This window comes from Chelonoidis abingdonii, chromosome 1 (genome assembly GCF_003597395.2).
Source record: "Chelonoidis abingdonii isolate Lonesome George chromosome 1, CheloAbing_2.0, whole genome shotgun sequence".
In the NCBI taxonomy this organism is placed as follows: Eukaryota; Metazoa; Chordata; order Testudines; family Testudinidae; genus Chelonoidis; species Chelonoidis abingdonii.
The window spans coordinates 105445425-105460685 of record NC_133769.1 but is presented as its reverse complement, the minus strand read 5'-3'; the positions used below and the strand labels follow the sequence as shown (position 1 = coordinate 105460685).

At 41.5% G+C, this 15261-nt stretch overlaps 1 protein-coding gene across 1 annotated transcript in view; it reads right to left on the bottom strand.

The window, feature by feature from the left end:
• Positions 1 to 14781, bottom strand: part of ALDH1L2 (aldehyde dehydrogenase 1 family member L2) — a 52363-nt gene extending 37582 nt beyond the window's left edge. Inside the window, exons 1-2 of the mRNA XM_032762385.2 lie at positions 14572 to 14781; positions 7324 to 7465 (exon numbers count right to left, since the gene is read on the bottom strand). Of these exons, the coding sequence (XP_032618276.1) occupies positions 7324 to 7465; positions 14572 to 14622 (193 nt within the window). The 5' untranslated portion in view covers positions 14623 to 14781. The remainder of the gene's footprint in view (positions 1 to 7323; positions 7466 to 14571) is intronic.
• Positions 14782 to 15261: the final 480 nt, after the last annotated feature.

Here is a 15261-nt window from a genome sequence, read left to right as displayed (position 1 = left end):
AGTAAGTAAATAAAAAGATTTCACAGTCTGAGATACAGAAGTGCCAAGCACTCACAGCTGTAACGACAGTTAGTGGTGTCACAGTTCCTAAGGTAATAGCACCCCTGAGCCCTTTATAGGCTCCCTGAGGGCACCCCACTTAGATCTCAAGCCTCTAAGCATCACTCTCTTAGGGTAGAGGTCCACAACTCTCTCCCTCTAGACCAGGGATTTAGGCTGAAATTCCTCCTGCAGTTCCCTGTGAATATCTGAACAGGTGTGACTTTTGTCCAGCACCTTCAGTCTTGTTCTCCCAGGAGCAAGGACCAGCCAGCCTTCATAAAAGAAAGTATTTATTCAGAACCAAAGCGTCGCAGAGAAAACGTACCTTAAAAACAATAAACAGCTTGCGTGAATGTCAAGCTTGCTAGGTGCGACCCTTCTTCCACATAGAGACCTGGCATGATTTAAAGCTTCAGGTCCACTTGCAGGACCTGGTTCCATTGGTCATAGTCTCATGCCAGTTCTTGGACTGGATGAGAGACGACCCTGCCCATGTCAAGTTCATCATTTTATATCATTTTCAGTTCTTTGTCAGGCAGTCTCTGGAACCAGGACAAACTAGAATATGCAATTTTCTCCAGGAATTAGACTTCTTCAGACTTGTTACCTACCCCCTTGCCCTGGTGATTTTAGTTCCTGCAAGACTTTGTCAATCCCTAATTGGGCTAGAACAGTATCACTAGCCCATAAAGATAGCTATGACACTTATAAAGCTGATAAAGTCATCTCTGAATATTCCATGCTTCTACAACTCATTTCACAGGTTGACAGTTCCCGATAGTTCATTCATGCTTATGTGACTTCTGTTACTGCATTGCTGTCCCAATTTTAAGAAAGAAATTAAACCGTTCACACCAGCAAGTAAAAACACAAGGTGAGAAGGGAAATCAAGTCACATTTTTTCAATAAAAATAAATCAGCAGTTTCCCAAATGGGAGCTGTGTTTTGAACATACTAAGGACTATACAATGCTAAGTACTCTGAAAAATTGAGTCCTATATGCGTCAGATTGGATACCCAAAATTAGTGGATACTTTTGACTTTATTGTCTGTGTCTTAGTTCCGTATCTAGAAAATGGGGATAATGATGCTCCCTCATCTCACAGGGGTGTTATGAAAAAGACAGTACTCTTTGTGAAGCACTCAGATACTATAGTGACATGTGCCATAGAAGAACCCACGAGGAAATTAATAATTCTGACTTCAAAACAGCGTTTGAATAATCTGGTAAATAAGGCCTGGGCCACACACTGAACAACAAGGAGAAAATAAAATATTGAATAACTGCTCAATAAATGAGCACTGTCCAGTCTGTGCACTGAATGAGCAGGAAAAAATAATATGGCATCATGTAATTGAAGACTGTACCATAATGCATACGTATAATGAGGCCAAATTAAGATTGCACAAGCCATCTTCATTCTACATTTCCTAACTTTTGAGTAAATGACTGTGCAAGCTTAATAACGTTATTTTAGCATAGTGTGTGTGTGTGTGTGTGCACAGGATTCTGCATATCCCAGTCTTTTCCTCTAGCAAGGAAATCTCAGTCCAGGTGAATTTTATGTGCACGGTAAGAAGGTCCTGTGAGGGTAAATAATTCTTACAGAACTCCAAAAGAAAAATATCACTATGGCCTTATGACTAATGAGATGATGACAGTCCTAAAGACACAGAGAAGGGAAAAGGAAATCCTTTACATAGGGAGCAGAATGGTATTCACCACCCCTCCCCCAATTTTTAGTCCTGCCTCATAGACCTAAGGGGAAAAAAATCCTTTGGCGTTACAATGTGCTCCGTTTCTCTAGTGTGTGCACATTCATGCTTGTGCTTGCACACTGCTGTCCTGCATTGTACAGAATTAGATCTACTCACCTGTTCATTGATTCATTATTGTTTTGCCCACTAATGGCTGGCCGGGAAAAAGGCTATATGTACTACTGCTACAACAGCAAACAACTAACAGAGTTTCCTCCTTGACTCAAGTGGTAGCAAGTCTTTCTGGAAATAAGGGTGAGAGCTTTTCTGAAGATAAGTGCATGCAGTTAACTGAGGACAGTACCATATTTGTGTATATATACAGTCAAGAACAGAAATGTTTGAAGGAAAAATAACAAACAAGAAGCTATGTTCTAATCTCTCAGTAATCCAGCTCATGCTGCATCCATCATTAAATTCATTTTTAGAGTCTATGTATTAAGCATCTATACAAACAGAATGGAATGATAAATGTTATTAACTGTGTAACCATGACATTTCATATCTTGTCGAATGATCATATCTATCTGGAATGAGTTTGGTTTCACAGAACTTAATTTTCCACTTCAGCAGTTCTGTATGTGACTTTCAATAAAACTACCTAAGATTAATTGAAGTCAGTGGTATCTTACTATCTGGTTCAAATGATCACAGACAACTCCCCTAAAATATATTTTCTGAGGCTCACTGTGTAGTCTTAAATCTCTATAGTTACAAATGAAGAAGAAGGAGGAGTACCTGTGGCACCTTAGAGACTAACAAATTTCCTAATCATATCAGCCACACTATCAGAGGCTCGTTCACCTGCACATCTACCAATGTAATATATGCCATCATGTGCCAGCAATGCCCCTCTCTCATATACACTGGCCAAACCAGACAGTCTCTATGCAAAGTAAGAAATGGACACAAATCAGATATCAAGAATTATAACATTCAAAAACCAGCTGGAGAACACTTCAACCTCCCTGGTCACTCATTTACAGACCTCAAAATTGCAATACAACAACAAAAAAACTTCAGACTCCAACGAGAAACTGCAGAATTTGAATTAATTTGCAAACTGGACACCATTAAATTAGGCTTGAATAAAGACTGGTAGTGAATGGGTCATTACACAAAGCAAAAACTATTTCCCCTGCTAATTTTCCTCCTACTGTTATTCACACCTTCTTGTCAACTGTTGGAAATGGGCCATCCTGATTATCACTTCAAAAGTTTTTCTTCTCCTGCTGATAATAGCCCACCTTAATTGATTACTCTAGTTATAGTAGGTCTGGCAACACCCATTTTTTCATGTTCTCTGTGTATGTATATCTTCCTACTGTATTTTCCACCGCATGCATTCGATGAAATGGGTTTTAGCCCACAAAAGCTTATGTTCAAATAAATTTGCTAGTCTCTAAGGTGCCATAAGGACTTCTCGTTCTTTTTGCTGATACAGACTACCACGGCTGCCACTCTGAAATGAAAAAGAAAACCACATTCATGAATAACTGCAAAGTAGAGAAGTAATAAGTACATTAAATGTTGGCAACAGAATTTATTATATAGTAAACAAATCCAATTGCACGACTGACCCAATACCCCACCAATTAGGGTAGGACACATGGTCTATTATGTGTCTATTATGTTGTAGACTCTATTATAATACAGTGTACAGGCCCATTAAGGCTTGCAAAAGGAACTCTTCCGAGCCTGCACTACACCTTGACACATTTGCATCTAAAAAAACCTGTGGGACAGGAGATGAGGTACAATGTGGCTGTAGTGGACTCGAGAATCCATCTCATTTAATTTAGGTAATGAATCTCTTCATTTTATAAATAAAAACTGGAGTTTTACCAAATAAATCTTGATGGCATTAAAGCAGCCTTCAGAAGATATTTATTTAGGCATGTATTTCACACTGTATATCGGGAGTATGCACATCTGAGATAAACCCTTACAAAATTCTTTGAACTATAGTCCTTGCACATGTACTGCTTCTGCTTTTAGAAATAAAATCTCAGCTGACTGACCATACACTATCATCATCAAATTCCACCTTAAATTGAAACTATTTTTGAATCATCTGAGTGTAAAATGCAGCAGCTATCAGCCCAAACCAACTTTTTGTCATCTAGTTTGCAATAAACTGATTTTATGGCCAAGCTAAAATAAATAATTGATTGAAATCAGTTATTAAAGTTTTGCCCAAGTGAGTACTGCTTTGGTTGCATAGTATTGCAACATTTCTCTACAGTACCTTCCCATAGCTAGCTGAATTATCTGTTATTAAGCTAGTAGAGCTCACCTAATTCTTCCTAACTGTGAAAAGCTTTGTAATTTCACTTTAAATGAGACAGACTATAGAATTTAATAAACTTTGAAGCAATACACAAGTTTGGGAATGGTTACTGCCTGAATAAGCAAAATTTATGGTTGACTTTTCCTTAATAAAAGTCCTGTAACAACATGTCAGGAAATACTGAGTGAATGGAAACAGTTTATTAACTGTAATTTAAAATTCTGATTAGCCACCAAGGTTAATTGTGTTTTGGTGACTGTAGTTGTTAATCTTATTAACTAACTGTTGTGGCACCATGGAGAAAAATAAAGTTATAATTAAGACAGCCATTTCAAAGCAACTCCTTTGTTACTCCAGACTCAGTGCTAGAATTATACTGCACAAGTACACTACTAAATATGATCAGTCAGCAACTATTACTTCTAAAGGGCTAGAATATACCTATATGCCTATGCAATGGAGTAACGGGGGATAAGTTGTCCCTTTACTCTCTTGAATGGTCTGCTTGTACCATAAGCTGCAATGCGCAGTGGGAAGCAGGATTTGCAGAGCTGCTATTTCATCTCCAGACCATACAGGTAGTCAGGAGAGACCAGGGCCCAGGACAGGCAGAGTCTTGACTGCATGCCCTCTCAGTGTGCCAGACAGCACAGCTATGTAAGCAAACCAGATGACATACTGGGCTGAATATAGGCCTGGCACCCCAGCAATTTACTTCAGCCCCAGAGCAGGATGCTCTGAATTACACTCTGCTTCTCAAGCTGTTCCCAGAGCAATGCAACTCTGGGTACGTCTATACTACAGGATTATTCTGATTTTACATAAACCAGTTTTGTAAAACAGATTTTATAAAGTCGAGTGCACACGGCCACACAAAGCACAATAATTCGGCGGTGTGCGTCCATGTACCGAGGCTAGCGTCGATTTCTGGAGCGTTGCACTGTGGGTAGCTATTCCACAGCTATCCCATAGTTCCCACTGTCTCCCCCGCCCATTGGAATTCTGGGTTGAGATCTCAATATGCTGCCAGCCTGCTCAGCTCGCTGCCAGCCTGGGGTTGTGTTCACTTACACTCATTCCTTCCTCTGTGAAAGCAATGGCAGACAAGCATTTTTTCGCGCCCATTTTCCCTGGATTGCCCTGGCAGACACCATAGCATGGGCAACCATGGAGCCCATTTGCCTTTTGTCACAGTCACCGTATGTGTACTGGATGCTCGCTGAGAGGCGGGTATTTGCAGCGCTACACAGCAGCATTCATTTCCCTTTGCAAGGTAGCAGCAACAGTTAGCCATCCTATTCTACCGTCTGCCATGCCATTGTAAATTGGCGATGAGATGACGGTTATCAGTCGTTCTGTATCGTCTGCTGCTGTTCATGGGTGCTCCCGGCTGGCCTTCGCTGAGGTCGGCCGGGGTGCAAGACAAAAAATGGGAATGACTTCCTGGGTCATTCCCTCCTTTATGTTTTATCTAAAAATAGAGTTAGTTCCCTGCCTAGAATATGCGGCAAGTGTACTAGAGAACCAGATGTACCAGAGAAACCAGACAGCACAGCCGCTCCATGTTCAGATCCCTGCAGAAATGGATGAGCTGCACGCCATTCTAGGGGGGGGCTGCTGCAACAACCCCACCATTGCTTCCCTCCTCCCCATAACCCTCCTAGGCTACCATTGCAGTGTCCCCCCATTTGTGTGATGAAGTAATAAAGAAATGAAGGAATAAAGAAACACTGACTTTTTAGTGAGATAAAATGAGGGGGACGGGCAGCCTCCAGCTGCTATGATAGTCCAGGCAGGACATTAAACGGTGGCGGGAAGGAGCTCAGGCACTCGCCTGCTATGATAGTCCAGGGAGTACAGAAAATCTTTTCTTTAGACATGAAGGGGGGTGATGGTGGCTCAGCCCAGTTGCTATGTATGAAGACGGTTACAGAAGCCGTTCGTGTACCATCCTGCTGGAACGACCGGGAGTCATTTCCTATTTTTTACCCAGGCGCCCCTGGCCGACTCTACCCGAGGCCAGCCAGGAGCACTCACAGGATGATGAGGACGGCTATCAGTCATTGTTCTGTACTGTACCTGTCCTGCCACCGGAAGGGGAGGGGAGAGGATGCTGCTGTTCAGTGCCGCAGCACCGCGTTTCTACCAGCAGCACTGCAGTAGACATACCGTGACATTGAAAAAGTCAAGTCAAGAAATATTTTTTCCCCTTTTCTTTCACGGGAGAGGCGAGGGGTAAATTGACGAGATATACCCTGAACCACCCGGTCAATGTGTTTGACCCTACAGGCACTGGAGCTCAGCCAAGAAGGCAAATGCTTTTCAGAGACTGCGGGACTGTGAGATAGCTGGAGTCCTCAGTTACCCCCTCCCTCCCTCGCATGAGTCGTCCATTTCATTCTTTGGCTTTCCATTACGCTTGTCACACAGCGCTGTACGTGTTGCCTCTGTCTATCATAGCCTGAAGATTTTTTCAAATGCTTTGTCATTTCATCTTCTGCTAACGGAGCTTCTATGATATAACAGATTTGTCTCCCAATTACAGTGATTCAGATCACAGTATCTCCGTACAGTCCATGCTGGAGCTCTTTTTGGATTTGGACTGCATCGCCCATCTGTGCTGATCAGAGCTCCACGCTGGGCAACAGGAAATGAAATTTTCAAAGTAGTTTCGCAGGGCTTTTCCTGTCTACCTGGCCAGTGCATCTGAGTTCAGATGCTTTCCAGTTGCGGTCACAATGGTCACTGTGGGATACCACCCGGAGGTCAATACCGTCGATTTGCAGCCACACTAACCTTAATCCGACATGGCAATACCGATTTCAGCGCTACTCATCTCGTCGGGGAGGAGTACAGAAACCGGTTTAATGAGCCCTTGATATCAATATAAAGGGCCTCATTGTGTGGACGGGTGCAGAGTTAAATCGGTTTAATGCTGCTAAATTTGGTTTAAACACGTAGCCTAGACCAGGCCTCTGAGATGCTCTTTAAATGGGGCAAATTGTAAGGTGGTGGTACAGCCCATGACAATTAACTCTAGATAGAATTTAACTTAACACTGAAATAAGCATACCAGATTAATTATTTTATTATGCCAAAAAACATGGCACAGATTTATATATCTGGCTATACATACAAATGACTACCATAAGGACAATGCCCTCTCATGGAGAAGCGAGTTAACTGTGCTTACGCACAGTGATGATACTTACATTGTGATTGATTACACTTACCCAAAGGGTCAGCTTTCCCATTCACATCTGGAATGGTGAACACTCCCACGACTCTATGTCCCTCTTTCTGCAGGTGTCTATAGACCTCTTGACCAAAAATACTCTGACCTATCAGAGCTAGCTTTAGCTTACGTTGATAAGCCTGTCAACAAGAGTTAAAGCAAACTACATTTTAGGATGCAGAAGAGATACATTGCTACATGTAATTCTGTCTTACTTTTTCTTAGCCAATGTTAGTTTTGATTTGTAAAGCAATCGTGTCTTTCTGTCCCAACAATATAATGGAATAAAATAAATTACTCATTTTTCCACCTTGTTCTTAAGAAGTAAATATAATCTACAATTTAGCGAGAGCATACTTCTTTGCATACAAATGTCACTTGGTATTGTTACTGACTCCTTTATTATTTCATCAGCAGAAGTCTCTCCAGGTACATGCACTGCTTGTTACAAAAAGGCATAACAAAATCCTACCTACAATCGAAAAACCATGAAATCTTATATTTGAAACAGACTCTTAGCAAAATCTAGCCATTCCTGCCAGAAATTTCTGGAATATGCCCTCTAACTTCTAATTTCATCTATTATTCTTGCAGGAAAATTGAAATATTTTCTAAGAATGACAAATGTCAATAGACTTGACACTATGTTCAATGTTACATTAGTTCAAGTCACTCAAGGCATCTGTGGCTGAGCCCAGTTCCAAAGTCCTTCCCTCACATAACAGATCTTTGTAGTACTGTCCACTCAGTTCCTACTTCCTGTTCAGCCAATTGATAAGACAAACAAGTTTGTTTAAATTTATGAGAGATAGTGCTGCCCGCTTCTTATTTACAATGTGATCTGAAAGTGAGAACAGGCTGTCTCATAGTACTGTTGTAGCCAGTGCTGCAAGGTATTTACATGCTAGATATGCTAAACATTCATATGCCACTGCATGCTTCGATTTGTAGGCTCTAAAGTTTTATATTGATTTGTTTTTGAGTGCAGTTATGTAAAAAATAATAATTCTACATTTGTAAGTTGCACTTTCAGGATAAAGAGATTGCACTACTGTACTTGTAAGAGGTGAACTGAAAAACGCTATTTCTTTTGTTTATCATTTTACAGTGCTGTTTGTAATCAAAAATAATAATATGAGGTGAGCACTTTGTATTCTGTGTTATAATTGAAATCAATATTTGAAAATGTAGAAAAACATTCAAAATATTTATAATACATTTAAATTGGCATTCTTTTAACAGTGCGACTAATCACAACTATGTTTTTTAAATCTTGACAGCCCTAAAAACAAGTAAACAGAAGTACATATGTTTGCAGCAATCCTTCAGAGAGCAGGAAACAGTTTTGTCCTAGCAACTGCAGCAGGAGCCTTCTTAGGACTCTGCTCTCTTTATACATGCCATTTGAAAGTCAGGTGCAACTCCTGCTTCTTTCCCTGAGGGAACATCTCTAGGTTCTAGCTTCTCTCCTACCAGGGGATGCTGCCTCTTCATTAGAGAAACGGGGACACACGGGTACCACAACCACTAGGGTCACCATTTAGGTCCCAGAGGATTTGAACTGCCCATGTGAGTGTCTTACAAATCCTATATAGATTAGCAAACATTCAGGTACTGAAAGATATAATACAATACTTTGAAATAAACAAATCATTTCATAATGAAGAGTCAGTTGCAGTACTTTTTGCAAATGACATGAAATGATCCATTTTAAATTGTATTTCAGCTACACAGTCAGCCCCAGAAAGAGGTCTTAAAAATTGGTAGGGTGTTCATGAATACAGGAAATGTTCATGAATTAGGAAAATTCCTGGAGGGCTATTTCGAGCCATAATGTTCTCTTGGATGTGTGTGTGAAAGTAAAATGAATTATACTGTAAAAATAAGAATGGATTAAAGAAATGTTGTATGGTACCTTTAAGCAGAAATAAGAAATGTTGAAATACAGGTGCCAGGAAAAGAAACATTAGGCATAAACAACGGTGCTAATGGCGAAACATTAACAGAAGATTGGTAATAGTTAGTAAGGCAATAAGATATGCATGTCTAGCCCAGGTAAACTTATCAGATTCTGCTTCCTTTGTTATCTTGTTACGTTCTCACCCTTTTATCTGTATAAATAAGATAGTTTGTGTCTTGAATGGTGCTCACATTATCTGGGTGTTATTAGCAGAGCGCTGTGCTAATAAAACAGAGCGGTCTGACAAACTGTGAGTCCTGAGTCTAACTTTGACATGTGCATGCAACTTGCAGTGAAGACAACAGGAAATGAATTTGGCCATGGGTAAAATTTGTCCCATAGGTTGCAACAGTAAAGAAAAAGTCCTCCTGTATTATAATATCAGACAGCACTGGTGCAGGTGCAGCAGAAGTTGCCAGTGTGGATGGGAGTAGTAAAAATGCCGGAGCCTTGTCTACACTGGCGTGTACACCGTTGCTACCTCCAGTACAGTTGTACTATTGGTGCTAACAGCTATAATATGGTAACATATTTTTCTAGTGTAGATGAGACTTTTTTGTTTTAAATTACAACATGCACATTATCCCTTGAAATTTTTATATCCTGGCAATGCAACATGGCCACAGATAAGTCTTGCTACCAGTGCTTCATCACCTCAGCTTCTGCTTTTCAGAAACACAGTCCCAGTTATAAAAATCTGAGATTGGGTTTTTCTAACCATTTAACTGTTTATGAACACTCCAGGCAAGTTCAAGAAGTGTTCACCTGCTGTGCTACTGAATGTATCTGGTACCGTATGAAATCCACTGATTTCTATGGAATATTAATTGATAATGGCAGCACCATAGATGTGATGGAAAAAACATTAGAGAAAGTCCTCCTGATACAAGTTACTTGTTCTACATTTGTTCTCTTGTTAACTGTCACTCAATAGCACCTCAAGTACACAGAAGTAGTGGTCTTTTAGACTTGTATTTTAATTTTTCAGTGTATTCCCCACTAAATAAGGACTACCAGCAAATGAAGGTAACAAAAAGTCCATATAGATCATTTATCATCCACAAATCATGACCAATTAGGTACCATCAGAAGAGTTAAACTCTTCCTTTCTTGAAAACAAAAAATAAGTGTGAGAGGCATACCTGAACAGCCACATTGCTGAAGGGACCTTAACAGAAGCTAAAACTGTGCATGTATTTTTGTGTGTCTGAGTTTTTAGGTTCGCCAGCTTCTGCGAGTCTGAGACTACAAAAACTCTAGATTCAGAGAGCAAACTGCAGCTGGGCAGGCAAGTCTGGAAGTTAGCCAATTCGCCTTACAACTGCCATTTATGCTTGGAAATTCACATTGTTTTGCACTCTTGAAAACTCAGACAAGAAAAACTGCACCAGCAATTTTAAGTCAATAAGTATGATCAATGTCTAAGTAAATGGGGCTTGAAAAATATTTTAGAAATAGCACACTCATCTCAAAATATTAATTCAGAAGAGCAGTTTTGTTTCCACAGGTCAAGTTTTTAATAACATATATTCTATCATCATAAACATATATCTCTATTCACTAATAATTTATACATACATAAATCTGATTCTTATGTTACATGGAGCTGCACACAAATTACAATTCCAGATCATGAGCTGCTGTAAATCAGCGTGTAGCTCCTCTGGAGTCAATGGAGCCGCATTACATCAGTTCATGCTAGCTGAGGATCTGGCCCAAAATTGTTACTGAGCACAGATTTCTCTCTGTTTAGCAGAATTCTGAGACAGGAAGTGGTTAGGGATAAAGAGAGGACGCAATCTTTAAAGCAGCAGAGAATAAGCATAAAGTGGTAGAACTAGTAAAATAAGAGCACAGAATGCTCACACACGCATGCATGCGTACACATAGACACAATTACATTTCTGCATTCTGTTGAACAAGAAGATTAACCTGACAACAAGCCAACTACATCATATTGCATACGTAATAAGTTGATCGACTGAAAATGATTTTCCCAGCATGAAGGATATATAACTTCTTTATAACCAACTATTCTTGAATAATTTCTCCCTTGAATTGACACAAACATAGTTTCCATTAACATTCAGTACAGATAATGCAATCCTATATTGTATGGTCACATATATTTGTACCTAGTAGAAAGTAAGAGTCAAATCACAAGACCTCCAGGTATAGAACTCCTATTGAGTTCAGTGGAGTCCCATACAAGACGGGGATTACAGGATCAAGCCACAAATCCCTTTCTTTACTTCTGGTTGCTTCCTTTTGTCCTATTTAAAAATACCAATCGAGTGGCACAGCTGAGGATCTTACTGCAAACCTGTGTCTTGTTCTGGAATTGGAAGATCTTCCTCTAAAACTGTTTACATAACTTGCTAGTCTTTTGAGAGTGGAAATTTCTTGCAACAAAATGATATGGAGACATGGTAGAACTGCATAAAAATGCAAATTCTGTAAAATTATGGGCTTGGTAGTTACTTCTTCACTGAAATGCCACCTCTGGGATGGATCACTACAAAGATGGATCCCGTAGTCTAGCTCCTAAACAGGAGCTGACTAAATGTCATCAAATCATGCAGGTGGCATATGGTGATATATTAATAAGAGCAATCCTCATATACATTACTGATAATGGACTTGTTACTGCTTTGGACATATGTATTGCTACTACAGAGGCAATGCTGAGCTTCCCTTGTAACCACCTTGCTGACAATGAGCACACAAAGTTATCAGATGCACCGCTTCTCATGGGAAGGTTCATGATTATTCATTATTGGTGGAGACTTCTTCCCTTCTTCTTTTGGAGTTATCCCAACAGGCCTGGAAAATAGTGGAGCTCAGACTGATGACAGAGACATGGCTCAATTTTAAAAGATATAGAGGCCCTTTTATTTTTACTGCAAGGGAAGTTCTAGAGGAATTTTGTTAACATGGAGAATATCCATGGTCTTAGGAAGCTGTGTGAGCAGAAGATCCGGGATTTGGAAAGTGTCTGAACATTCCTATTTAATTTTCATTTGTTGAACTTGATTTTGCCTTCTTTTTTCTTCCTTATGGTATTACTTCGCTTGTATTATAGCGGGGATAAAAATACTCATGGGAAGATCTCAAAATTCATTCTCATTTTACTTTGATAAGATTCTCCGTAGCCAGATGCAGAGAACAAGATCGGTGCAGAAGAGAACACAACCTGAAAACTAGTTTGTACAGGTGATGTACAAAGACAGGCACCCAAATCCACAATTGGGCATCTAAATAAAAGTGGCCTCCTTTTAAGGGATGTTGAGCATTCACAGATTTCATTGGCTTCAGAGGAAGTTGTGGATGTTTAACATTTCTGAAAATCAGTCCTCTTTTATGTAGATGCCTAAATATAGATATAGCTGTCTAATTTTTTAGGCACATACTTTGAAAATATTGGCTACAATATCCATTGATTTTACGGTATTAATTTACCTTACATAAAATAAAATTACTAGAGTTTATTTTAATGGCTGTTTATATACAGCATTTCAACATTTACTCCATTCTGATTCTTATTCTTCTCCCATGCACCTCCTGCAACATAGAATAAGAATACAGAAGCACTGCATATATTAATACTCTTACAAATCTCATATCAAAAACAAATCACTAAAAAGTGAAAATGTGTTCATGCTATAGACCATTTCTCCTTGTGAAGATAAAAGTTAATATTGCAAAGGGTATTCATTTCATTGTTATAAATAACAAATATTTCTGGAATTGCCTATGGCATGTGCATCTCTAACATGTTTCACTGGTAATACTTCCAGTTCAATTTCCCTGCGGATTAATTTTCAATAGCTCCCATTCTGGTTACAATATTATATTTATTCTCTTCAACAATTTAGACACTGTTAGTGATGACAAGGGAAATATTTTTAATGCTACATCTCTTTTAAAAGGATGTAAAATGCTTCTCAAAGGTTACATTAACATGATGACTTTAATTCTATATAGCGCCAGGACTCACGCCTTGCTCCTCAGAATGAAAACCAATAGCACTGCCTCTCCCCACCCATATCTCTGCATGGAACCTGTCAGTCATCCATTCACATTGCTGATGCAATTCCAAAGAGCTCGGCTAAAGTCTCACTGTAAAAACCCTTCAAAGCAGATTCCCCAGGCAAACAGCCGTCCTCACCCTTGGTCATACTGTCAAATATGAAACACAGAGTGGGCTTCGGGAGGAGAAAAACCACCCCCAAACTGCATTCAGCTGCATCCCTGAATCTTAACCAGAGTACCTGAAGCAACTTGTCTACTTTACATCAAATTTTAAGGGACACATTTAACCGGCCACAAAGAACAGCCTGGATTGTTATCAGTCTCCCAGCAGAGCTATGCAGTTTAATCCAACACCAGACAGACAAATGTCCGCCTTGCATTAATTCTCTACAGCCAGAGTGTAGGAACTGATGTTCACAGACTGACACACCTCCAAGGCAAGCATTTGGAGCAGGGGCTGAAGTAGGATGACCAGACAGCAAGTGTGAAAAAACTGGTGTGGGGGGGGAGGTAACAGGAGCCTGTATAAGAAAAAGACCCCAAAATCGGGCCTGTCCCTATAAAATCGGGCCATCTCGTCACCCTAGGCTGAAGGTTTACTTCTCCATAAGAAATAGCCATGCCTGTTCCCAGTTTGACTACAGTAGTGGGAACAAGCCTGGTTATTTTCCTTTGAGAAGCAGATCTTTAGCCGTCTTTCGCAGCAATTACAGCCTCGGAGCACCGCTGAGCTCCCCTCCCTGAGAACGTGATTGCCAGTTCAGATTCTTGCAAAGCAAAGATGTTACAAAAGCATCATCGATTTTCTTCGTTGCAGCTCCCAGACGCCTGCGATACAGAGCACGATATCAGAGACTATACCGAAATCCGCGCCATATACCGAGCTCCACCATAGTCTGGCAAAGCAAGATGCTCCTATTTTTGTAAACATGCCAAATAGCCCCTGACCGTCCAGTGCCAAAATTCGTGGGATAAAATCTCGGCCTATTTTTATCCTTTCCTTGCGGAGGTATTATCCAAGCACCGCTGACTTGTCCTCCCCTCCCGCTCCCCATTCCTGGGCTATTGCAGCTTCTCATCTAATACGGAAAACAAATATATGCTCACAGCCTTGCAAGCAAAAGCGATATATTTGCTAAATCCCACTGAGCCTGCCCTGACCCACCCGCACCCCGGACAACCCTACTACTCATTCCCGAGCTAGGGCCTCCTGCAAAGCTCTCTCCTGAGGGGAGCCCGTCCTCACACACTCACTGTGGCCGTGGTGGAGAATTTCCTCAACAGCTGATGCACTTTCCACAGCATTTTTGCAGGGTCTTGAGTGCCGGCGGCTCGCAGGTCCGAGGCTTTGCCGGGAGCAGCTGCAGCAGCGCGGTGGCGAAGTGAACACCTGTGCCCCGCTCCCGGGGACAAGCAGAGGCAGAGGGGGAGGCGGCCCAAGCTGGGAGGTTTGTCTGATGCAACCTGAGCTGGGCGCCGGTGGCCGCGAGCCAGGCAGGCGCGCACACGGACCAGCAGCAACTGCAGCAGCTTCGCTAGCGGCCGCCTGCGCGCGCGCGCTACTCCACTCCGCCCGCCCGGGCTCTAAGGGGGGCTGCGGCGCAGGGTCCCGCCCGGCTCGCTGCCCGCTGCCTGGGAGCTATACGCCTCGTCTCGTGCTGCACCTGCCCCTCCGCGCGCGGGAGAGCGGGTTGTTTCCTCCTTTGTACCGGGAATACAAAGCCGCCCCGGGTGGTGGGAAGGGCCGAACTGAGCGGGGAGTTCAAGCAAGAGCAAAGTCCCAAGTTGCCCCCTGGGGAGATCAGGCCAGGAGGCGGGAGCTATTTCCCTAGTGGGGGGTGTTTCTTCTCCCTAGCTGGTGCCAGTGCGCAGCCAGAAGACAGGAGCGGCTTAGGCATTGCAGCGTTTGCAGGGGATGGGGAGCGGGGGGAACAGGCGCTCGGT